Source organism: Bos indicus, chromosome 16, assembly GCF_029378745.1.
Source record: "Bos indicus isolate NIAB-ARS_2022 breed Sahiwal x Tharparkar chromosome 16, NIAB-ARS_B.indTharparkar_mat_pri_1.0, whole genome shotgun sequence".
Classification (NCBI taxonomy): Eukaryota; Metazoa; Chordata; class Mammalia; order Artiodactyla; family Bovidae; genus Bos; species Bos indicus.
The window spans coordinates 62,230,430-62,256,340 of NC_091775.1; the positions used below are offsets into that span (position 1 = coordinate 62,230,430).

Genomic DNA, 25,911 nt, shown 5'->3' on the forward strand with positions numbered 1-25,911 from the left:
CCACACTGGTTGGACCCTGGGGGCCTGGGAAGCCACCACAGGGAAGGTGCCCGGCCATCTGCAACACCAGCCAGCTCACAGGGCTCACTGGTACCTTCAGGGACTAAATCCTTGCCCTGACAATTGAGCAGCAGGTAGGGGTTGGCGGGGCTTACTGGAGCCCATCACTGGGCAAGAGTAGCTTTTTCAAGACAGACCCTGGGCTGGAGGACACGGGCAGAGCAGTGCTAGGCTTCTCCCTTCCTGCCGCAACAAACAGCGTGACTATCCTGCTCACAGCCTCGAGCAGGGGACATCCTGTACCCCACACAGCACACACTTCCCTTTCTGAACACCCCCGTTCCTGCCCTCCCGACAGAACACAAATTTCTTGCTACTTGGGCCAGTACAACCACCCCAGCAATATAAATACACAGTTTAACCCTTGGTGTAAAAGTCAAGCTCACTTGGGGCTGCGATTCTGTGTCCCCAGGGCCCTCGGGGGAGCCTTAGATATCTGAGTATGCAAGAGGAGGGTCACATTCACTATTCTAATCCCGGCCATGGTCGGGACGATGCGCCATTCACTGGTGTTCTCAGAACTCTACGTCGCGTGCACCGGTGCCTCTCCGTGTTCAGGAAACGGTGTACTGGCTCTCCTCGTGATACATTCCAGGTGCTTTTGTTAAGCAAACGAAATCATCTTACAGCCAGAAACTGAAGGAAATCAAGCAAAACTCTTTCAGTATAAAGGAGAGGAGGCGCCGTCTCTTTAAAGGGCTTACGGACAGCAGGATCTAGAGGCCAGTCAAGCTGGTTGAGTCAGGGCCCTATCCCACTGGTGGTAGGAAGGAGGGGGCTGGTAAGTGGGCCTCAGTCATGGGGCCTCAATCTAGACCTTTCTGCCGGAGCTCAGATACAGTGTGACCTATATTAACATACAACCAATAGCTAATAATAACCCTGAACATTTGTGAAACTCAGTATGTGCCTTTAGGCAGCACAACAGCCCCAGAGAGTACTTGTTATCATTATGCCCATTTTACAGTTGAATTTGTTTTTACCATTTACTAGTCCATGAATGTATCGTGTATCAGTGGACATATCTGCCACTTGTATTTCTCTGTATCTCCTCCCTGGTGCCAGATTCTGCCCATTCAAACCCCGCCTCCTGTCCATTCCTCACTTTTATTCCTGCCCTTTCACTCACCGGATACCCTTCTCTTCTCCCTTCCTCTCCCTCCTCGTCTTCTAGCCATCTGACCTCTGACCTCTCCCAGCCCCGCCCAGGCCTAATGCAGTCCAATCCCAGTTCTGTCCTCCGTGGCCTTGCCTGTCCTTGTTTTTGGCCTGTGTTCTAGAACAGCCAGGTGCACCCACTTAAAGAGCCCGGGGGCTGTGAGTGGTGAGGGAAGGGTCCTCTCAGGGTGAGCTGGGGAGCAGGGGTGGCTGGGCCCCCGGAGGCCACTGGCCTGGCTCCCGAGGGCGAGGGACAGAGCTCCCGGGCTCTGGGGTGGAGGTGCTGGGCCGAACTAATCACCTAAATGGACGCAGGCTGCTGAGAGACAGGCTCTATTCCCTAATAGAATTTGCCCTCAAGTGCAATTTAATTTTCTCCGAGGCGGTCTCCAGCCCCTCTTCCCCTCCCCCAGACAGACCCTCACTTCCCCAGCTTCCAAGGGGGAGCAGAGCACCTTTTCTCGGAGAAAAGAGGAGAAGGGCCTCCCCTGGGCTCTGTCCTGATGGTCCGTCTGGCTGTCTGGCCTCCTCCTCTGGACCGGCTCGCACCCCGCCGGCCACGCCCCTCCCCCAGTTCCCACCCTGCCCAGGGTGCTGCTCCCCTCCCAGACACTCGCTGCCTTTCCCCTAGAGCCGCCTGCGCTCAGCGCTCAGCGAGAACAGCCGCTCCACGCTCCAGTCCTCACCACGAAGGCAGAGTCTTCCCCTGACCTCTGGTAAGTTCACATGCTTCGAGAATTCTCTTTGTCCTGCTTAGTGTCGGAGGCGTGGAGGGGAGGCAGGAGGCGGGAGTGGGATACGCGCAAGTGGGAGATGAGGACCCACGTGCACACTCTCGCCCTGGTGGAGGGGGCAGAAATGTGCTCAGAGCCCTGTGGTTTGGGGCAGAGCCCAGCGCCAAGCACCCTGGGGACCTTCCGGCCCACCACAGCCTCTTCCTCTCCCTGTGCTTTCCTTGGACTCCCAGATCTCAGACTGCAGTGCCCTGAAACCTGACTCTGGTCACTGGAAGTATTGGAAGACGTGGGTATCTGGGCTCTGAGGTGTCCTGCTAATTTCAGAGTGGATGAAGCGAGCATCTTTATAACAGAAGGTGCTGGCCACCTCTTTATCTAAGAGCCCCTCAGGCTAGGACAGGGGCTCAGGGAGGTTGGTGCAGGTTCCTACCTGGCCTGTGCCCAGGGTCTTGGGCCTCTCTCCCACCCTTCCCCTATTCCCCATCTACCCCTTCCAGCAGAGATGGGTGAAGCCCACAAAGAGAACCTTGGGGGAGGAAAGCTCAGGAAAGGGGCAGGACCCCCAAGATTAGCTGATGTGGCTTCAGGCGAGGCAGGAAGACTGGGGGCACAGATGGATCCCTGGATTCAGGCAATCCTGTGACCCTCCTTTTTTATCTGGCACGCCCTAGGGAGGGAACACTAGAATTCCTTTTTCTTTGCCGTCAAAGCCTTGAAAAGAGCAAAGGGTGGGGCCGAGGATGAGGGAGAATGGATGGGTGGCAGGTCAGGGTCAGCTGCAAGGGGGAGATGGCCATTCTTCAGGCACAGCCACCTGCTCAGCCTGCCGGTTCCCTCGTGCAGCTGGGGTCACCTCACAAGAGTGTGGGGCCAGCTCCCGTGGGGCTCCACTTGTGGGCATCCTCCCTGCTCATTCACAGCAAATGCTTATAAGACCCTTATTCTGTGCCAGAAACTGTGCTGAGTTGGGAAAAAAGGGACTGCTCTGGTGTGTGTGTGTAGCACAGGCAAGTCAAAATGCCCAGGAACAGCACTGTCCAACAGCAATATAAAAGCCAGCCACGTGAGTAATTTTAAGTTTTCTGATAGCGATGCTAATAGAAGAAAGAAGTGAAATGAATACTCGATTTTATTTAACCCCACATATCCAAAAGACTGGGCTTCCCTGATGGCTTAGTGAGTAAAGATTTTGCCTGCAATGCAGGAGATGCAGGTTTGATCCCTGGTTTGGGAAGATCCTGTGGAGAAAGAAAGGGCAACCCACTCCAGTATTCTTGCCTGAAGACTCCCATGAACAGAGGAACCTGGTGAGCTGCAGTTAAGGGAGTTGCACAGTTGCACACGACTGAGCAACTAAACACAACACACATCCAAAAGACCCATCATTTCTACACGTAATAAAAGCTTCTAAAATCTTAATGAGATACTTTACACTCTTTTTCGTATGAAGTCTTAGAAATGCAACATGTAATCGACATTTACAGCGTGTTTGGTTTGCGGCTGGCCACGTCTTTCAGCAGCCACATGTGCTAATGGCTTCTGTATTGGGCAGCACTGCCCTAAAGCACTCATACACACCGTGGGGTCCAGGGGCCAGCAGCACTGGCATCTCTTGGCAACTTGTTAGAAATGCAGAATGTCTTGTCCCAGACTTGCTGAATCAGAATCTGTATTCAAACAAAATGCCCAGGTGATTGATGCTTATTGTAAATCCAAGGACCCTGGGTGTGTAGGGGAAGCAGGGTAGAATGAATTTTATAGAGCATTTGCTTTAGGGGCTTTTCGTATTGGATCTCAACCCCTTATCAGGGGGAATGATCTGAGTATTATCACTCCTGCTAACACAGGAAAACAGAGGCTGGGAAAGTTCAACTTCTCTCAGCCACAGAGCTCAGATGTAGAGTAGACCCAGGGTTTATGTCTTCTATGGAATGCTTCCTTGGTGAGGTCTGGGGGAAATCCTTTACCCCTCAAAGTTCTTAGTATTTCTTCCTTGGTCATCAAAAATGGCTTCCGTGGGCCTTCCCTGGTGGTCCAGCAACTAAGACTCCGTGCTCCCTAAGCAGGGGGCCTGGTTCGATCCCTGTGCAGGGAACTAGATCCCATATTCCACAACTAAGACCCTGAGCAAACAAATAAATAAAAAACAAATATTTTTTCAAAAAGTGGCCATGGTCACAGTATGATTGCTCCCTCCACTGAAGCATGTGAAAAAACAGGCCCCTTCCCAGTGAACGTGGGCCGTGAAAAGATGATCAAGCGGTGAGAGAAGTAAACAGTGGCATGTTCTTCGTCCTCAGACACTCACACTGGCATTTGTGGGGGACTTTCCGTGTGCCAGCCCCTGCGCTGATGGTGGAGCCCTTCTGCGACAATACCGCTGGGCGAGAACAAGCACTGTCCACATACCAGGCAGTGAGTGGAGGCTCAGAGGGCGTCCCCCTGTAGCAGGCAGCAACACTGAGGTTCATGTGGTTCCAGGGTGGGCAGTGTCTGACCCCCCTGCCTCACGACTTCTCACACGAACCCCACCCCCACCCCAACCTTTCTCCTGTCGCCTCTGCCCACATCTAGCACATTCACATTTTTTTGGTTGTAAGTCAGTTCCTGAGAGGAAACTGCTGAGTTAAGCTCCTCCAGTAAAAACCTTTCGCCAAGATGATGACGGGGTTGTTTTATAGATTAGCCTTGACACCTGCAGCTATTTCCAAATGGAGCCAGGCAGGACTTCCACCCCTCCCCCTCCTGCTCCCCATTTACAACCTCCTCCCTAGAAGCTGAGACAACAGAGCATCAGGTTAGAGGCTCTGGGACTGGGCCCTGGTACGTAGAGCAGGCAGCCCCATCTTTCTGCGCTGTTATTGGTAAAGTCAGATTACGATTGGCCCTACCTACCTTGTGAGGCTTAAGTGAGAAAAGATGTGGAAAGGCTGCTGCTGCTGCTAAGTCACTTCAGTTGTGTCCGACTCTGTGTGACCCCAGAGACGGCAGCCCACCAGGCTCCCCCGTCCCTGGGATTCTCCAGGCAAGAACACTGGAGTGGGTTGCCATTTCCTTCTCCAATGCATGAAAGTGAAAAGTGAAAGTGAAGTCACTCAGTCGTGTCCGACTCTTAGCGACCCCATGGACTGCAGCCTACCAGGCTCCTCCGCCCATGGGATTTTCCAGGCAAGAGTACTGGAGTGGGGTGCCATCGCCTTCTCCAGGAAAGGCTCCTAACCAACCACAAAGCACTGTGAGATGGAGGTCACTGGATCATTCTCGGATTCAGGATGCCTCTGGGTCCTGGAGACTGAAGAGGGACAGAGGGAAGGGAGACAGGGTGTCGGCTGTGTGCAACCTCTGGAGTTCAAGTTCTTTTTGTAAATGAACTTGGGTATTAGGTCAACATTAAAAACAAAGGTCAAGAGAGAAGGATTACAAGTTGTGTGGGCAGATCAGCTTCCGAAGAGAAGATACAGAATCAGGTATCTCAGTGTGCTGTGGAGAGGCTGTTTGGGAAAGCAGGCAGAAGGCACACAGCCCAGTTATTGGTGAAGACTGTGGGTCACCTTATTAACAACCATCACAGACACTTGAGTGCCTTCTGTGCATTGAGCACTGGGTTCTGGAGTTTATATGCATTATCTCTAGTCCAACAAGCACCCTAAAATGTAGACACCCATATTACAGATGAGAAGGGAAGCTAGTAAGGTTAAGTAACTTGCCCTAGGTGTCAGGTGAGCCCTGATGGTCTGACCCATTGCACCAGAGGCTCTTTTCAGGGATCCCTTCTCCCAGCCACCACCCAGCTGTACCTTCCTGCCCCCTTTGCTCGGTACAAAAGCTGCCTGTTTCCTTAATGGAGTGACAACTTATCATAATATAGTTAAAATTTCACCCAAGGAGTAATTTAGGTACCTTTACCTCAGCTTGTGACCTACTGTTGTGTAAGAGTAGGTTTCCACCTCCAAAGAGGAAAGAAAACAAACAATAAGGGGAAAGAAAACAAAAGCCCATGATCATGGGTCTCCCTCCCAACTAACAGTTTCAGGAAAGAAGAGCTCCCAAGTTCTAGTCTTTACTTGAAAGCATTCCAAAGAGTTTCTTGTCTCTTAGTTTCTCCCGTAAATACCAAACAAGAAAAAGTAAAACAGGCAAAATGCTATAGAGGGGATACAATAATGATGCAGCTTCCTAGTTGCTTCAGGTGACCATCTATGATGAGAGCACTACCATTATTTAGCCACTGAGAAGGCAAAGTAAGGGACCTGCCAAAGGTTACCCCAGTTAGGATGTACACAGTTGGGATTTGAATTCAGGTACTCTGAGCGCAGAACCCAGATGTTTCTAACCCAGGCTCTGACTCCCTCCCAGCACAAGGAAGGCAGATACACCTGGGGAACTTAGCTGACACTATTCCACAGGTGTGCTGGGAATCATGGAGCAAGGTAATCTGTCTGCACTTGGCACTCTGGGTCATTGTCTTCCAGGGCCTACCAAGATGCTGGCATTCACTGGCTATTTAGTGAATGCATAAATTAAGAAATAATCTAAAATATCCTAGATTTTTTTTTATAGGAAGTAAAAAGAAAAAAACTCTGAGATTAGAATGAAACCAAATTCCTCAATTCATTCCCCTGCTCTCCATACACATAGGCCATGGGGTGTTATGGCTGCACAGGTGGATCTCAGAAGACTTGGCCTTGCTCGGTGATGTATCCTGTTCTACCACCAGGCTATGCCCAGGGGCCTTCAAATAAAAGTTACTTCATGGTGCTGGCAGAAATAGAGCCAGACTACCTATGACCATAACCTGGCCCCACTGCTTACTATCTATGTAGCCTTGGCCTCATCACTTGACCACTCTGTGCTGACTCAGTTTTCTCAACTGTAAAATGGGGATAATAACAGTTCCTGCCTCAGTGGATTTTTTGAGGGTTAAATGAGTTAATATATACAGAACACTTAGAGTAGTGCTGGTGATATGAGTGTTAGCTATTGTCAATTTCCTTCTTCCTCTAAGGATCCCTGTGCCCTTTACTTATTCTGTTTCGCAGCTACTTACTGACTTATAATCTCATTTTGAGAGTTAGATGTCCAAGTACAGGACCATCTCTTTTCCATGTCCCTTAAATTCCTGTGTCAAGGACACAGGGCAGGTTTAAGATGAGCAACAACTGATCAGCATCCCTGGGGGGAGAGATCCCTGGAAGATTCTGGGAAGAGGAGGAGACAAATGACAAAGTGGTGGGCTCATAAAAGAGGCCTGTGACAAATGACTGGGAGGACTGGGTGGACAGATGGAGAAGAGCAAAGGCCCCTGTCCTTTTATTGGAGAACTCCTTGTGGCTCCCTGAACAAGACAGTGGCTCCCTAGGGGCTGGGCTAAGGGTTGGTCTCCCTGGTTTTCTCTGCTGGGATGAGTAATATGGACCAGGGCAGAGGGTCTATATCAATCTAGCCCAGCAGAAAAATGAATGAAAATTGAATTCCCCAAGGAGAATTGGGGAGCTGTTATCCAGACAGAGATAAATCAAAGGATGCCACAGAGACAGGGAGAGCAGGTTTCCAACAGCAGGAGAATAATTAAGGAAACAGTTTCGAAATGCAAATGATAAAAGAGGGTTTGAGAGGAATAAGGACAAGGAGGAGATGATTGGAGATGGGGTGACACGGAGCAGAGGCAGTGAATTGTCCCTCAGCGGGAAAAGAGACGGGGCTTCAGGATTCCTGGCGTCTTGAGGGTGAACTCCCCCACCCTGTGAAGTTCCTAAAATGCAAGGGTTAGAAGACACACAAGTCTGCTGTGCCCGGTGGAAAGAGCACCAGATTGGGAGTCAAAGGCTGGATTTAATTTCCAGTTGACTCTGTAACTTATTAGCAGTGTGACCTTATGCAAACCACTTAACTTCTCCGTTTCCTGATAGTCATACCCAAGCCCTGGCATGATGATGAAGATCAAATGAGATAAAATATGTGGAGAAACTTTGTAAAATGTAAAGTGCTAGACAAATGCAAGCTTTAATCATTTTCTTAAATTGAGTTTCTGGAGAGTCTTCTCTCAGAATTGGATCCACTGACATGTTGGGTTTGGTTCCCAGAAATGTAATATGTAAATGTCCAGAAAGTACTGGATACTCTTCCTGACTATTGACCGACTGCCCTGACAGAACTTTAAACCTGGGAAAGCCACATGGCCACCAGCCATGAGTGGTGGCTGGTACCCACCCTCCTACTGGGTATAGCTGAAAGGCACAGGTCTGAGGAGGCTCTGAGAACCGTTGCTCCTGGGACGTCACCTGCCAGCTGTGGACAGCCTTCAGTGGGAAAAGCCCTGAGTTAGCTCAGAGGTTTAAGTCCAAACACCTGGATGGTTTTCCTGGGCTATTCCAGTAGAGACTGTCTGCTCTTTCTGGGAACCAGTCCTTCTTCCATTCTGTGGGGGGTTGGGGCGGGGAGACTAGCTTAGCCCATTATCCTCGGTGTTTTCACCCTCCAATGCCACTTATGAAATTGTTGTGAATAATAGATGGAATTACACAGGTAGAAGTTCTTACCTTGGTGCCAGGCACAGTTTTACACTTTCAGTAAATATTGGTTATTATTATTACCACCATAGGTTATTATGTTGATGTTATTATTGTTGCTATCTGTAGTGGCAGGCACTAAAAGGTACATTTAAGGGAAGCTTTTTCTTTTTTAAACTGGAGATTCATTATTAGATGGGAAAGGTAAGGGCCCAGGAGGAAACTGAAATACCTTGGCAGATGTAGGTGTTAGTGGAAGACCTCAGGGAATGGGATTCAGCTCATACCAGTAGACAAATACCTCTAGAGAAGTATAGGAATGCAAAAAGGGTATTTATTAGTGGAGCTGCTTTGTGGGTACCTACAGAGGGATGTTGGGGGAACTGCTGCTCACAAGTCAAGAATTGACAGCAGAATGGGTCTCCCAGGGCTCTTCTGCCATTGGGTAGAGTTGAAAGTGGCATCCCCTAAACCAGCCCTGGGCACAGGAGAGTCCCCACCACAGTAATGCTGCCCCAAACCCAGTGACAGGCTAAAGACATGCAGTGAGAAGAGGGCAGGACCCAGGCAGGTTCATTCAAGGGGAGCAGGAGCTGCAGAGAGCATTTAAAAAATATAATATTAAATCATAGAAGTAATTATGCATATGCTTCACATTTCACTGCAGATAAATATTTTATCTTTCACTAATATTACTGAAAACATATATCAACTTTACAGGAAATCTGGAAAAGAAAAAATTCCGTAAAACACATCTCCCTAATATACTTTTTTTCTGTAATACACATCTGAATAGCATTCTGATATATTTTCTTCCAGTTTTTCCCCAAAGTTTTTGAAAAACAACTTCTATTAGTATTTTTTCTGCTTTATAAAATAGTGTGTTCATTGAGGAAACTGAAAAGAGCAAAAAGAAAATAAAAATTGTAATGTACAGATAACCACTTTCGTATTTTAGCATATATTTCTATCTATGCTTGTTTAAAAAATATCCTAAAGTCCATACTGCTTCACATTCTTATTTTTCCCTCACCTCCTAATAAATCTGGAGCACTTTTCTACATTATTAAATATCCTGTTGTATTTTCAAATGACTATAATATTCCATTTATATACTCTAATAATCCCCTATTGTTGGATATGTAGGTTATCCTCTTTAACTGTTATAAACATATATCATTATAGATATTATTCTTGATTATTTTGTGTGGACAAATTTTCATATGTATGAGGTCAAATCCATCACACTGTTAGGCTATAAAAGATATTGTCAAAATGCCCTCAGAAGACATTGTTCCTTTTTCCATACCCACCAGGAAACTGTTTTCTAATTTTCCCACACACCCTAGCCAACAATGGGATTACCACTGCTTTTATCTTTGACTAATATTTTTACATACTTATACAATATTGCATCCTGCTTTAAAAATTTTTAGTATTTCACAAGCATTTCCATGTTGCTAGGTTTCATAGTTACTTTCAATAATTGTATAACATTATTTTTATTTTATTGAATATTTAGGTTGTTTAAGCATCTTCTTGTCTGAAACTTTTTTCAGATTTTATTATTTCCGTAGAATAGACACTCAAAAGTGGAAAGACATGAGCTAAAGAGTATGAATAGTTTATGGACTTGATACATATTGCCCAATTGCTTTTCAAACGAATTTAAGAGCTTATAAACACCTTAGCAATGTTTGTGAAACAGTCTCCAAGTACCTTCAACAGGGGTGAATTTTCCGATTCCTCCTCCCCTTTTTCACTGAACAGACAGAAAGAGGTATATGTACAAGATGTTTTGTTTTGCTTTTCTTTAATTCTTAATGAGGCTGGCATTTCCTTGTGATTGTTTGCTGGCAAAAGTTTTCGTAGAAAACATTTTGGTAAACACTGAGAATGTCACCTGGTTCTTGGCTTCTTGGGCACTGGAATTGCCTCCCAGGTAGGCAGGGCAAGAGACGATGCCAACCCAGCACCAGGACACACAGAAGTCACTGTGACTTCATTGAAAACAAATTCTAAGCGCTGACAGCCATGCCAGGCTCGCCCACTGTCATGCTTGTCCCTCACCAGTCCTGGTATCCCCTCTTTGTGAACAATCCCCTCTTTGGAGAAAAGGCTGGATGGTTGGAGAGAGAGCACCCAGTTCCCCTTCCCATCAGAGCCAGACCCCACTAAGCAGGGACCACACATCTGTCTGTGTCTCCGGAACGAAATTCAGGGTGGCGGTGTTGCGAGGACTGGGATCCGGAGAGTTGCCTATTAGGATAGGATCCTAGGATTCGGAGAGGGTCCTATTGCAGGGGGATGGGCTTCTCGCGCCTGCAGTCAGGCGGCGTCGAGAATCTGATGAAGCACTCGGCGGAGACCCGTCCCACCGATGGGCCTTCTGTTTTATTTCCTCCAGGACCTCGCGCGGAGAATTGGTGTTTGTGTGCGTCTTGTAAATACCATAAGCCACACGCGCGCCCTCGCTCGTTAGCCCCGGCGGTGGGTGTGCGCGGTGCCGTCCCGCACGCACGAGGTGGGGAATTGTTCAAAACACCCGCGGTTGCAGTGGGTGAGGCAGGGCGGTCTCGAAGGACTGAGGGCAGGACGAGCGGGTCGGACGCAGGCAGAACGGCCGGGACGGGGCGGCAGAGGACCGAAGAGTCCACTGGGAGCCGCAGGCCGCGGTGTGCGGGGGCGCGCACCGGGGGCCCGCGCCCCGCTACCTCCGCGCGCAGTCCCTGGCGGCCCTCCACCACCCGCCGCCGCCCGCTGCGTGACTCGCGCGCTCCGGGTTGAGTACGGGCTGTCCCTGGCCCGGCCTCAGCTAGACGCGGGGGAGAGAGAGCAAGGGCTGGGAAGCGCCGGCGGGAAAGGAGTTGGCCGGAGGAGAAGAGGAGGCCGAGGACGAGGAGGATGGAGTCATCTAGTTACGGAGCGCGCTCGATCATCAGGCCGGGAGAAGCCCGGGACCGAGAGCGCGCGACGGAAGACCCCCGCCGAGCGGCCCGGCCTCCGGAGCGCCTGCCCCGCCCTTTGGTTCGAACGGAGGAGCGAAGAGGACACCAGCCGCCCGCTGGGGCCGGGACCCCCTCCACCTCGGGGGAACCCACGGAACCCTCGAAGGCCCGGACACCGCCGTCCGGGACACCTGCTGCCGCGGCCGAGCTAACCGCAGTATTTATACCCGGGGCGCGAGCGCGCACCGCGGGCAGCGGGTGGGGGAAGGCCAGTGAGGCCCCGCCCCGCTCCATGCAGTCCCGCCCTCCTGCCTGGCCGGACTCCCTCGGGGCGCTGGGACCCCCACTCCAGCCTGGGTTCGCCGCTTGCTGCCCGGTGGGGGGCTTGGCTGAAGGGCGGGCCTGCCTGCGGAAAGCGACGTCACGGCCGTTCCTGCAGTGTGAATGAATCAAAATGCCTGGGTGACCGCGGCCTCCCCAGCGGCCGGCACGCCAAGGGTGGAGGGGGAGGGGGAGGGAAGCGGGCGGGGGAGGGAGGAGGGGAAAAAAAAGCCAGAGCTGCAGCAACAGCGTCTCCTCAACCCGGGATGTGCACCAACCCGGGAGAGGGAGATCAAAGGGATTTGAAACAGACCGGGGACTGGCAGGGGGAGGGGGCCAGGCAGCCTGTGGAATCCTGCTGGAGAAACGGAGGGTCCGCTTCCACCGTGACTTCGGCGGTCTGGTTGGGTGTTTTTTTTATTATTATTATTTTCCAATTTCTGAATCCAGCTTGAGCGAGAGATCTCCGTAGACTGCGACTCGCTGGCTCTCGCTCGGAGATGATGCAGAGCGCAGCTGTCCCCGCGGAGGGGGCTGTCAAGGGGCTCCCGGAGATGCTTGGTGTGCCGATGCAACGTAAGACACCCCCCTTTCTCGCTGATTTAATTTGGTAGCCAGACAGCCAGCAGCTTGGGCCGGTTTGGGGCGGGCCGGACGCTGCGCGTAGCCTGGACTGGAGGGGACGGGCGGGGCGAGGGGCCGACGGCCGGGGCGCAGAGGCGGTCGCAGGGCAGGGGCACCGGGCAGAGTGCGTGTGAAGGGTCTGGCCCTCGGCCCTAGGGGCCGAAAGTGAACGCCTCCGGGATAGTGCTCAAGGCGAACCGAGGGATACCGAACCCCGCATCCCCAGCCCGTGGCTTTTCTAGGAGCGTTGGGGAGAGTGTTGTTTGGGGACGCCAGGGGAACAGGCTGCAAGCCAGGCCAGAGCCCTGGGGTGGTCCCCCCAAATCACTCCCCCGGGGGGGGCGGGGAGTGCTACAGTCAAAGCTCGCAGTATCGCTAGTGCAACTTCACCCCAGCTGGCGGAAAGTTGGAGAGCGCGTCCCCCGGCCCCGGGGCTGGCGGCACAGAAGCCCAGGCCCACTCTCTGTCCCCGCGCGCAGGGTGTGCGCGCCTGGTGCGTCCCCAGCCACTGCTGCCCGCAGCGCCCGCCGCCTGCGCCGCCGAGACTGCCAGCTCCCAGTGAGGAAATCTACTCGCCATATTCTAGCAAGCCGAGGAATGAAGGGAGGGGGAGCACCAGGACGAAGTTCTGAACTCGGGGTACATCCTTGGCGCACGAGAGGGCAGGTTTCGGGATGGCTTGGACTCGGAAGGGAAGAGATTAGAGCGTAAGGGCGCTTTGCTCGCCCGCTCGCTTGTCTTTCCTGTGCCCGAAATTAGGAAGGTGGCCGAAGCTCAGAGCCTGTTTATCTTCAGGTGTGTGTGTGTGTGAGAGTACGTGTGTGCGCGCGCGCGCAGGGATTTTCCAGGTGGGAATCTGTTTCTGACCCTCACTCGCGAAGGGTGAGTCTTCGGTGGAAAATCTGTGCAGAGGCCAGAGCAGGTCCCGTGGCGTCGCGCGCGCGTGGCGGGCGCCGCGCGAGCCCTGCCCCGCGGGCTCTTAGGTTCCGCGGAACGCCTCTGGGCTTGGGAGAGAGAAGAAGGGCTTCCTCCCTCTAGTAGCCGAAGGGTTTCCGCCTGCGACTTCTTCCATGGAGCGGTAGCTACATCCTTGAGGTTTAAGTAAGGGCCGGCTCATCCACGGATGGTACCTACCTACGAACTAGGATGCACGAGCGCGCCCTCCTGCGCCCCGGCTCTCCATGACAAGGTTTCTGCCCCAGCAATACCTCAAAGGTAGGCTGGCGAGTGTTCCCCGACTCCGCGACTTCCTAAGAAGTTTGTGAGAAGGGACTAGAAGAGGATAGCTTCACTCAAGTTATTTAGGTTGTTCCTTGACTATCCTACAGTTATCTTTTGTGTCTTTTTCGGTCAGTTATTGACAATTCTAAGTCTGCGCTGTGCCTTCGAGAGTTTACTGCTAAATGTGTCTGTAGAAGGTGTTGGGGGCTCACTGACTCCTTACTCCCCTCATCCACCAAGGGCGGGGAGGGAGGGGGTTGTCAGCCCCTCGCACACACACTCACAAACCCTGTCAAATGTGCTCCGGCTTAAGCTGATTGTCACTCTGTGCAAGTGAGGGGAGCAGTGTGAGAGTGGACGAAGGTGTGTGTTTCTCGGGTCCCTTTACTGTGATTTAATAGTTGTGGTCCATAGGTGGCCTGTGTTAGGACTGCAACATAACACAGTGGGTTTCGCTCTGACAGCCTTTCTTTGGATGCCTCGCACACACTCTCAGATGGTCTCACTTTTTGTTTTTCTTACTCAGAGACAAGTTTGATTCCATCATCAGGAACTCGATTTCCTAAAATGCCTAGAACTCACCCTCAGAGCAACAGTTCGCCAGGGCTCAGCGTCTGGGTTCGAAGTGTGGAAAACTTAAGGAGGTAGAGAAGGGGACTCTCATTCCAGGGTGGTCCAGCAAGGCAAGGCTGAACCCGGAGAGGGTGGTCTGTCCTTCCTTTTGTCTTGCCCTGGTTCTGTGGCCTGGGTTGGAGGCGGCACTGGCCAAAATTGAGGGCACCAATCCCTTTGGGGATTGGGATCAGTTTTTTTTTTCTTTTGGGGATGTGTGTGGATTGTTCCCTCACCAACTGCAGCAGATCTGTCTTCTGGCTATTAAGCTGCTGGTGCTGGGAACTGGGGGTGGAGGGGAGGAGGGGGGCTGGCCCCCTCTGGCATATTTATCCAGCCATTCTCTTTCTTGGGATGTACGACCCAGTAGCCTAAGGATTCCATGTAGAAGTGGACATGCCCTTGGGCCTCAGGGAGGGAGAGGGGTAATCCTGGGATGTGGGTGTTTAAACCCGGTGTGGGGGTGGGGGTGGGGAGCAGAGAATAGAAGAGCTCTCCAACAGCCCGGGTCCCTCCAACCCACCAACTGGAAGGCTTACCCATCCCCCCACCACAGCCACCTTCTGCTTCTTCACCCTGAGCCACCACAGATAGAGCACAGGTCTAGAGATCCCCCCACCTCAGTGCCTCTGGTGCCCTGGCCTCTAGGGGTATTGTAGGGGTTGGAATCCAGTTTGATTGTAGGGGTTGGAATCCAGTTTGGTTCTGCTTTGAGGGGATGGTTTAGGCGCATTCCCTTCAGGAAAAATTACCAAGTTATGTAATTATTTCTCTCTCTTGGCGGTCCTCTTCCTTACACCCTATCCGCTCGCTCCCATACCCCCCAACCTCCCCCCCCCCACACACACACATACTCCTTGCTCCTGGGTGGCCTGGTCTATGGCGCTCCCTGTCCCCTGCTTCACCGCTTGGAGGTTGCAGAGCAGGTCCCGGCCTTGCTCCCACAGCCCCTGGGTCACCCAATAAGGATGTGCCGGGCTCAGGCTTTCTTGGCTTTCTTCATCCCTTTGAGGGGCATAGGCCTGGGCAAGAAGCTTGGAAGAATCTGGAAGGAGAAGGCTGGGAGCAATCCAAGAGCAACTTAGGGTAGAGAAATACCCCCACCCCCCAAAGCTTGTACTGGTTGCCTGGGCAGCGCCCTCTCCCGCCTCAGGTCAGTGTTTTCTAAGGAACTCAAACCCTGGCTCCTTGCTCTGGGTGTCGGGAATGCTCTCCTGTGCAGGAGGCAACACCCTCAGGGTCACATCCAGCACCGGGCGAGTTCGTTGTTTTGTGGGTGCGGGCGGACAGGTTCAGAAAAGGACCTTGTCCTAAGTTGATGGGTCCCAGCTATTTGGCCCACGATTTAGGGTAGCTGGTTTCTGTTGTTCCTGGCACAGCCTGTCTTTGTCTGGGTGGTCCTCGCTGCGTCCCTCAGGGCTGCCAAGGTCAGAGTCCCCACAGCGCCTGACCCTGTGCAGCGCTGGGTGCAGTGACTTCTCAGCCAACTCCGAACCTCTCTTCTCCCCGAATCCAGCGGTTCCAGTCCTGCTGGTCCCTCTTGCTGGCCAAGACATTTAGGAACAACGAGGGACATGGCGGGCCTGGGGGGGTGGGGGCACGTTTTATCATCCCCTTGCCTTCGGTTTTGGCCCATCTCACAAGTAGTCTCCCGGGGCACCAAGGAAAGGAAAACGGACATCCGAGAATGTTGGCTGGAGAGCGGCCCGATCCCGCGGGAAGAAAGACTGATTAGCCCGGTCCAGACTGGGAGTGGTGAATGGGAAGCAGGCCCAGGGCGGAGGTCACCCATCTCTTACTTGTGTCCTAAGAAAATCTATCTTGGAGCTCTCGTGAACCTCGAAACTCTCCTGAACCCCGAAGCTGTGGGCAAGGGTGTTTGGTTTTGTATTTGATAGGATCTGGGCAAAGGACGGCTCAGGACGCCTCACTAGCCTTCTTCCCTTCCGGGTGCTCCTGCGTGGGGTGAATTCTCCCTGCCCTGGTCGGGTCCGACTCCTCGCCCCCAACCTTAAACTCTTGCAGGCTATATCTTAAGGGTGGAGTAAACGCATTTCCCGGCAGGGAGTTCTCTCCAACTCTGGAAAAGCGATTTGCTCTTCTTCCCATTCCTGCCTTTTTCGTGGTTCCAAGGGAGGTAAAAAGGAAAAAGAAAAAAAAAATATATATATATATACACAAAATACAGAGAGATTGATATTTCATCAGATCCGATACAGATATTCAAACAGCAGCCCCCAACACTGCAAACCTCTTTCCCTGCGTCATAAATATATAGTCCAGCGCGGGCCAACTTTTATAGGTCAGACTGGTTGGTCCCGCTGGCAGATTTGGGCCTCGCCGGTTGGGGATCCTGCCCCCACCGTCCGGCCGGAACTGCGCACCAACCAGAGGGAATTTGGAGAAACCCGGGTGAGCGCGGCCGTGCCTCGTTAGGGGCGGCGGGGTGCCGCGGCGCCCGAGGGGCTCGCTTCTCGGGCCTCCTCGGTTCCCATGCCTACATCGGAGAGGGCGGAGGGGAGCCCGCCTGGGAAGCCGCAGTCTCGGGGCGCTCAGGGAGATGAATTAACGATTTAACCCAGACAGAGAGCAGGCAGGTCGGGCAAGTGAGGGTCGAAGGTCTGCACTGAGCAGCCCCAAGTCCGCGTCCGGGGAAGAAGAGAAATCCCGGCTGAGAAGAGGAGGCAGGACCTAACTCGAGTGGTTTCCTCGCTTGGCCGCGATCCATCCTCGCGGAAAAACAGAGCCAGGAGGGGCCAGGCGGGAGCGGCGTCCTTGGGTCTGGGAGCACGACCTGGGTGACCTCGCCGCCACCGGGGCAGAGCGCCTCTGCCCCCAGGGCAGGCGCCGGCCTGGGTGGCCCGGGGGAACCGAAGATGAATTGCTTCCAAAAGCGATTGCCTAGCACCTGCGGGCGGTGCACCGTCCGGAGCGAGCCCGCCGCGTGCCCTGGGTTTTTGAGGGTTCGCCTGGGGGGCAGGTGCGGACAGGGCGGCCCTTCCCGGGGAGCCAGCTTCGCCAGCACCGCGTCCACCCGCTCCAAGTGGAGGTCGCAGCTGCGAAGGGGGCAAAAGAGGGGGCGCATTCGGCACCGCGCGGCGCATTCGGCATTTCTGCGCCTTGGCCCTTTCCCTCCGTCCACCTTCCTCGTCCACCTTCCTCTTCCTAGTTTATTATCCCGTTTAGTCTGGGATTGGCCAAGCCTGGAACCAGTTTCCTACTTGTTTGGAGCCGGGCAGACTTTTCTCGCCAGGAGCGCGGACGGAGCGCGGGAACTATAAACCCTCTTCTTCCGCATACCCATTTCGCACCAAGAATTTGGGAAAACCTTGTTCACCCCCCTCCCCCCCGCCACGCGGGCGGCACAAGTCTTTCCGTGAATTTTTAACCCTTAGAAAGCGATTCTCACATTTTGGGAGCAGTTCCTCCAGCACAGAACCTGGAGGCAGCCGGCGGGTCCCTGCGCCGCGCGCCCCTTTCCCGCGTCGCGCGCCCCCTTCCCGCGTTCCCCTCTGGGCTCCTGGCCCTGATCCCCGCGCTTAGCGGACCTGGAAGAGCGCTCGAAACGTGGCAGGCTCAAGAGAGACGAGGTCTGTACCTGGACAGCTGTTGTTGTAAATTAAATTCGACCTGGGCAGGGACTTAGTAACACTGTGCGCCCAGGAAAGAAATGGAGCGGGCTGTACCCAGTGTCCTACAGAGGAAGGCGCGGCTGGGACTCAGCGCAGGCTTCATTCACCCTTTGGGGCTCAGAGGTTGGTTTCATCAAGGATGGGATTTTTTTTTTTTTTTTTTTTTTAAGGCAGGGTGAATGTCTTTTAAAGGAATCTGAAGGATGAAACTAGTCAAGAAGAATTACTAGCAAAGCCCGGGCGAGATGAAACCAGGAGCGGCAGGAAGTTAAATGAAGGAATACCAAAGAGAGGTGTACCTCCCTCCCGACTCGCCAAAAACAAAGCGGGGTTAAGGCAAGAATGTAGGCTGAACGCCCCGGGATTAGAGTAGAGTCTTCAAGTAGAGTCGAGTCTTCAAGACTTCTAGGAGGGGCAACCTACGCGACCAAATACCAGGGTCGATTTTACAAAATCGAGTCCTCCTGGAGGTGAGGTGGGGTAGGGTGGGGTCGAGGGGTCGAAGCAGGAGGGAAACCGGCGTAGGAGTGGCTTTCCATTGAGTAGACAGAGCACAGCCCACAGGGGCGTCTTGGATTTTGAACAGTGACCTGATGACCCCGCTGACCAGGTGTAGACAGCCTCAAGTCCTAAATATTTCCATTGTCCTAACACTTCCCTTTTGCCACGGATTTTAGAGTCCTTTCACTCTGTGCTCCAGTCAATTAGTGATTACTTTAGCACCGCATTAGCAGACAGAACCCAGAGAGACTCAGGTGCTGGGAGGGCTGCAGTGGAGGAAAGGGAGGGAGACAGCCACACCTGCAGTCATCCAGGGATGGGAAATTAGTTAACAGGCACTCACCTTTCTTTCTATCACATTGTTAAGAGGTCTCCTTTGAGCCTCTTGATTTAGTCTGTACCGGTGGGTATCTTGTGGGTTTCTCAGGGAAACTAGTCTTCTCCTAATTAAGGAGTTGTGGAGCGGGGAGGTGGGTGGAGTTGGATGGAGGGATCTTGTGCCATTTCTTTCAATCAGGGAAATAGATCAGGATTGGGGCTGAGAAGCTTTGGAATGCAGAGAGACTTGGAAACAGTTTAGTTGCTGAGCAGCCGGTGGAAAGGAGTAATCTTATCCACTTTGGGAAACCCAAGGCTGGAGACAGACTGAAACAGCCGTTTGCTATGGCGCACCAGATACCTTACTGTATAGATGGCTGAGTTTGGAGATGGATGGTGTGTGCAGGGGGTTCGTTTTGTAATGGTTTTCTGCCTTTCCTCCCCTTCTGGAACGAGTGTTAACAATGCCCATAACACAGATGTGAGCCAACAGGGTCTACTGCTTTTAGGAAAATGTCATCATGGCTTGAATGTCTGTCTTCCTTGTCTGTCTCTCTTTCCTTTCTCCCTTCCTTCCTCCTTTTGTGAGATCCTTGCGGGAGGAGCATGGGTTTGCACAGGATTTCTGACCAGCGGGATCTCATCAAGGGTTGAGTGCCTAGCAGGCTGTGGGGAGGTAGATCCATCCATCTCTCACGCAGTTTCCAGGAGGCTTGGGGTGGGGGAGGAGAGCAATTTCTGGATCTGGAACAGAAACGATCCCAGAGCGGGGCTACTGTTGTTTGTGATAGGAAGAAAAACTCACATGCCCCCTGTGAGGTCTTTACCTTTTTAAGGTCTCAATTTTATAGGAACCTCCATCAAAATGGAGCACAAATGAGCCATTTTGAGGCGCTGCAGCTGAGGGTAGGAAGAGAGGTTTAACTGGCAAAATTGAAATGGATTCTTCCTTGGAAAATGTACTTTGGGTTCGTGGCGGGCTGGAAAAATAGTCTCAGGAGGCAACTAGTAACTCCTATTGTTTTTTGGCAGATTTCTTTTCTCTGATCCCCACTCCCCTTCCCTCTGCCAATCTAGGTCTAGTCACAGATGTTTTACTGTGGTATCTCACCCCCAAATGCCTTTAAAGTATAATTGGCTTTAATTATAATGTTAGGGGGTTAAGGGATTGGTTCTGGGAACAGCTTAATAGAGACAAAACTTGCAGCCAAATTAATTGAAAGTTTCTTCTTATGAAGGAGCAGTTGCCAAACATATGGAATATTGCCACAGAATGAGACATCAGAAAAATGCATTGTGGAGATTCAGCAATGATTAAATGTGAAGAATGGAATAGAAATAGATGTCTGTGGCAGTTCCATAGACTGTCATGGATTCGTTTAATGTGATTTTTCAGTTTTATTTGCAATTATTGAGAATAGTCAATACTCAACAGAAGATTACTAATTCTGTGTCAATGTATAACCTAGGAGATAATTCTACACCTGCAAAATATATGTCTACATTTCTTATTTTATTTACTATGGGATGCCTTCTTTTAAAGGGTTGTCCAGATTCAGCCTTAAATGGTAACATCAAAATTGTCTCAAGGCTACTTTTGAATTTGATCTTTCATCGAAGAGGTTACTATTTTTGAGCTAAGCAGAAGAACAAAAGAGATTTTCAAAGGGACCTCAAACCACCAAATGAAACAAATAGGATCTGTGGTGGGAAGGATTCTAGGGAAGAACAGGGGGAGAAGACGACGTAAGGTGTGATAATTTCTGATTCTCTGACTCTTTTCTAGTTGTTAGTCATTTGTCAAGACAAACTAGAAATTAGATAAGATGTGTGTAGATTGCTGTATTTTTGAAGTACATCAGCAAACAGGATTATATTAGAGAATATAATTTACCTTAAATGTGATGCCAGGTTTTGTTTTGTTTTTTACTTATCTCAATATTTTTGTGGCTGGCCCAGATCCTTATAGACAATGCTGTCATCACATAATAACACAATGTTCAATAAACTTTTTATTCTTAAATTTTTAAAGAACTAATATTGGAATTTTGTGCTTCTACTGTGCTGTTTAAGATTATTCTTACTAGGTTATTAAGAGAAAGTTTATGAGAAACATTTTTGAAAATTATGTTTGGTCTCTTGAAGATGCTTTGGTTTAGAATAAGGGAACATATAAATAAGGATGCTCTAAGTTCAGTTCAGTCGCTCAGTCATGTCTGGCAAAGCATTTCAGTATTCTTACTGAGAATCATGAACTCCTTGTTGCCATAGAATAAGGGAACATATAAATATGCTCTAAACTGTTCAATAAAAGTGAATTGTCTTTAATAGGGAAATAATAAAGAGCCAGGAGGGGGTAGAAAACAGACACATCTAGTTCTGATTTGTCATATAAACTGCATCCTGTGTCTCAGTTCTCTGTTCCTTTGGTCACAGTTATCAGGTGATTTGAAAGGGGAGTTATGACCAGAAAACAAGGTTTTATTGTCAGTAGGGATGGCAGCGACTTTGAAAAGTTTTATTTAAGAAATAGGTATTGAATAACAGAACTTTCAATTAGTTTAACTGTACCTCTGTTATAATTCTGAGACTTGGATATTCCAGAACTTAGGTTTGCATTTAGGCAGGTCTGGTGCCATACTTGCTATGTCCTGTGGCCTTCTGTTAGCAACACTTGAGAATTAATCATTCCCAGATGAAACGAATAAGCCCCCACTGAGAATATTTCCCCAGCCTGCCTTTTCAAAACCTCCTTCTTTCTTTCTTAAAGAACTTTAGGTAACAGAGCGACATTGTCTGCCATTAAGTGCTGTTTTCTCCCTCTTCTATGTTGGGAAGGAATCGAGAATTCCAAGAAAAACATTTGCATAATATTTCAATTATATATGTGTTTCCTTAAAGCCCCATTTGGCTTTTCTCCTTTCAGTTTGAAGTCAGTTTAAAAAAAAAAAAAGGCAAATAAAATTAAGTATTTTGGGAAACATACAGTAGCCAAATGTTATTTAACACAGAGTTCAAAACGAAAACTACTTACCAGCAAAAGAATTTGAGGTGAAACCCACCAGACAGAGGTGCTTTGGTGAGCATTGTTGGCAGCCTTGGTCTTCAATCAGTCTCAGAATCTATCACAGAGAAAAAGAAGATTCTAGCCCTGGTTTGCTCCCCAGTTGTGTACCCTTAGGGAAGCCCTTTTAAATGTAGAGGTTCACTTTTCTCAAGATCTCAAGGAAGAGTAAATGAGCTTACAGATTTGCAAGTTCTTGACAAAATTCATAGTGTGGGCAAACTTAAAGACCACAATCATGATCACGGTTCCTGTTTTGGGGATGGAGTTGCCCTAAGTGGGCTGGAGGGCTCCTGGGTTTCCCGAGAGGATGGCCAAGACAGTAGGGAGCACTGAAGGGGTCTCCAAACAGGAAAGAAACCCTGGAAGCAGGTCCCAGGGACCAGCTCCCTATCCAGAAAGAAGCAAGGAAAACCTTTTCCTGGGCATAAGGCTGTCAAGTCAAATGGTTTGTGAAACAAAAAGAATTTTATTGTCCAAAAAGCAGTGATAAAGCAGTGTCTTGCAGGATTCCAAAGTGGCCCATGAAAGTCCAAATTTTACAAAATATTAATCTGTTCTGAGACTGTAATTAAATGAACATTATTCCAACCAGTACAAAATACCTGTCTTTAAAATATTAAAGTATTCACCAGCATTATGGGTCCAATGGAAATATCTGAAATTCTAAATCATTTTCCCAGAAAGATAAACTTTCTCAAATACACTTTAGAAATCCTTGTCAAGTGCGTTGGTTCTAGTTTTAGTCTCCTTAGTGAGAAAAAAATTGTTTTTCCTCACCTTGTTGATCTTCTGTGACCAAAGAGATGGAAAGCACAATTTTTCAAAGAATTAAAATCGATTAAACAAACACAAACAGTCTCTGAAATGTTTCAAGGTGGCCCCAGGTTCCTTGAGAGCAGTTTCTTGGAAATGAAGAAACGTGAGTGGGGAATAAAAATACACAGTACTTATTATACATACCAGAGGGGTGTGGGCAATTTGATCTGCTGCAGACCGTATTAGACCTTTGATCTCTTCCACTTCCCACCTTTCTGAAACTTCTCAAATGGAGGAATTTGGGGATTTAAAACAGAATCCATTGTCTGTGGGCCACTCTGAAAAATAAGCCCCATGTGCACTTCAGGTGATTTGAGGGCTGAGCATCACGTTGTGGCTTTTATGAAAGCTTATAAGCTTCCTTGATGAAGAAGTAGGTTCCAGCTATAGGCAAAGGGTTTTTAGTTATATCTTACCAAACAAGAAATAGTCACTTCACCATTGGGCATTTAGATGTCTCCAAGGAAAATAGGAGAAGCCTCAAATGTTAATTTGAACTCAATCCACTCTTACCTGGATACATTACAGCAGAAGGTCAGGCAGTTTGTGGTCCCAACTACCCCACTCTCAGCACTCACATGTGAAGAGGGGGACCAAGGTCTGGCAAATTTGCCCTCATTCTGTGGAGGAAAAAATCTGACAGATTTCTTTATTCCAAAAAGACTGAATCTTGTAATGTTGCATTATCTGCTGTTCATACTCTGGGATTATGTTGATTAGAAAGGGTTGTACATTTTCCAGATGCTTTAGAACAAGGGGGGTGAAGGAGAGTTTTGAGTGTTTTGGTGGTGAGGGTAGGGAAAATTATATTGGGAAATAATGAAGCATGAAATAATTTTGATACGCTTTAAATGTATAAATCCATCTTGTTGGTGACCGGCTATGAGAAGGGAGAAGGAAGCTGACCACTGAGCTTGGACAAAGGTATTATGGAAGTAAGTGTTTTATACTCATTAACTGACGCAGTCACGTAGCAACCCTGAGAAAATGATGTTATTATCTCCATTTTACAGATAAGAAAGTTGAGGCTTCAAGAGATTCTACCATGTGTGTGATTGTCCATGTGTGTGATTGTCCAAAATCACACACGTGGTAGAATCAGCATCTCATTATCGTAAATAATTTGGAAGACCTAAAGATTTGAAGATCTGAACTCTAACCAGAACTGAAAATTTTCAAATTCCCTAAGTAGTTTTCCAAAAAGGTCTTTGAGCAAAATTTTCTACCTCTCCCTAGCTTTCCATTTCACTCACTATCCATTCACCCTACCTCTCCAGGGTTGGACAGCTCCCTCATCCAGAGATGGTTTCCTTTCTGTAGATACAGCTTGACTTCAGAAGAATTGGCATTTTCCCAGAGTCACCACGCCTTAGCTGTTGTATCCAGATATGCGTGTGCATGTGTTTGTGTGTCTTTAGGAGTGTGCGTTAGAATCTGTGGCATGTGTGTGTGTACCTATGAATAAATGTATGTGTATATGCTAAATGTTTGAGTATACGTGAATGTGTGTGTGTGTGTCAGTGAATGTGGTATGTGTGGGTGCCTTTGTCTATGTATGAGTGTGTATGCTTAGTGAACATTAGTGATTGTGTGTTTCTCTGTGTGTCTGAGTATATATGGGAGTGTGTCTGTGTTAAGTATGTCTTTGTATATACTGCAAGTGTGACTATGTGGGTACATCTGACTATGTGTATGTGTCTGAGTGTGTGTAAGGGCATCTGCTTGGGTAGTTGTGTACATGCAACTGTTCTCCCTGCAGACCTAGGTCTGTGCCTTGGGTTGTGTCTCTCTGCTGGACTCTGGTGGACGGCCCCATGATGGGAGGGTGTTGTCCCACGTGGTCCAGCATGTCCACAGATTCCTTGGCTGCTCCAGGAGTGTTGCTGTCTTTTCATGCCTGGGTTTACCCTCTACAGAGCCCCAGCAGAGAGTATCACCACAGAACACTTTCCTGCAGATAAGATAAAAATTTTCATTTTAAATGAAATGACTCCTCAGATCAGGAACTGAGTTTATAGATCAGATTCTGTCTTAGTGACTGCAGAAGTCTGCTTAAACTCCAGTTTTCAAGGTAAAATCTTGCCGTATCAAATACTGCATGGATAAGTCAAGTTTACTAGGGACTTGGAAATCCTCTCACACCTTGGAAATTTTGGTTATGACTTTATTTCTTGTAGGAGACCTATATAAGCTCTGTCCTGTTCAGACTCTTCAAATTATGGGGAAAAAAATAGTTTATTGTAGGTTAAAAAAAGATTTGTGTTGTTGCTCTTTGAAATTTTCTGATAAACATTTCACATGCATCTGAATAATTGCCTGGAGCTCTGTCTCCTGAAGTGTGGGGTCTGAGGTCACAGGTCCTCACCCCCATCACAGGTGGGGATGAATCTGAACTTGAATAAATGAATCAACAAGCTGGCACCTTGCAGCTGGGGGGAGGGGATCAGCCGGACAGGGGTTCCCACTCCCAGCCCTGCTTGGGCATTAGGTGTCTGTCCCCTAAAACACCTGCGTGCTCTGTCCGAAGGAGGGAGAGCTGTCCCTCAGACAATTCTGTCTGCACAATTGTTAGGGAGCACCAGAGGCTGTTGGCTTATCAACTCCTCGTCACTGACACAGAGCAGCTTAGAGACTATTCCTCCACCTCCATCTCCCCTCCGTATGTGACACGTGACCCAGTAGAGCTAGCTGGGTGAGGTGATGTCTGACCTTCTAGCTCTGGGGTTGGGTGAGCCCACCCCATGACAGGCTTAGTTCAAATCCTGGTTGCCCCGTTGGGGGACCTCTGACATTTTGCTTGACCTCTCCCAGACTCAGTTTCCTCATCTGTAAACTGGGGATAATAATATTCCTACACCAAGTTGTGTGGATTGAGGAAACCTATGCGCAGGGCCTGGCATAGTTTATAACAGGTTCTTGTTGCCTGGTTTTACCTTTATTATTGATATACAGTGGATCTCTTAAAACCATTTCTGCATTATTTTTGTTTTTTTTAAATGCTCTGTCTCTCAAAATCTGCAGTGGAATACAGTGGGAAAGGTTTTGTTTTCTTTTAACTTAAAAAGCACCCTTAGTATATCCTTTACCTTTTTGCCAAGCTTGAGGACGCCAGCTGGGTTCCAAGGCCTCAACCCCAAGTTTGGGAAGCCCAGCCTGATCCCTCCGGAAGCACTCCCTGCAGGCTGGAGGTCGAGAGAAATGGCTCATCTGCCTGCTTTTAGTGTTGTTCCTAGACATGCTGTTGTCTCGGCTTCCAACCCTCTAAACCCCCCACCCCTGCCCGCCCTTCCTGCATACATTAGCCTTAATGTATTCTCCCTTGAATACTCATCATATTAAGGCTCCCGGTAGATACCTTGCTTGAAATAAATTTTATGGGCACGCATC

The 25,911-nt window shown here is 49.6% G+C and overlaps 1 protein-coding gene across 1 annotated transcript in view; it reads left to right on the top strand.

Annotated features, from left to right (window-relative positions):
* Positions 1-11,982: 11,982 nt before the first annotated feature.
* Positions 11,983-25,911, top strand: part of LHX4 (LIM homeobox 4) — a 50,836-nt gene continuing 36,907 nt past the window's right edge. The window contains exon 1 of the mRNA XM_019976008.2: positions 11,983-12,309. Coding sequence (XP_019831567.1) covers positions 12,234-12,309 — 76 coding nt within the window. The 5' untranslated portion in view covers positions 11,983-12,233. The remainder of the gene's footprint in view (positions 12,310-25,911) is intronic.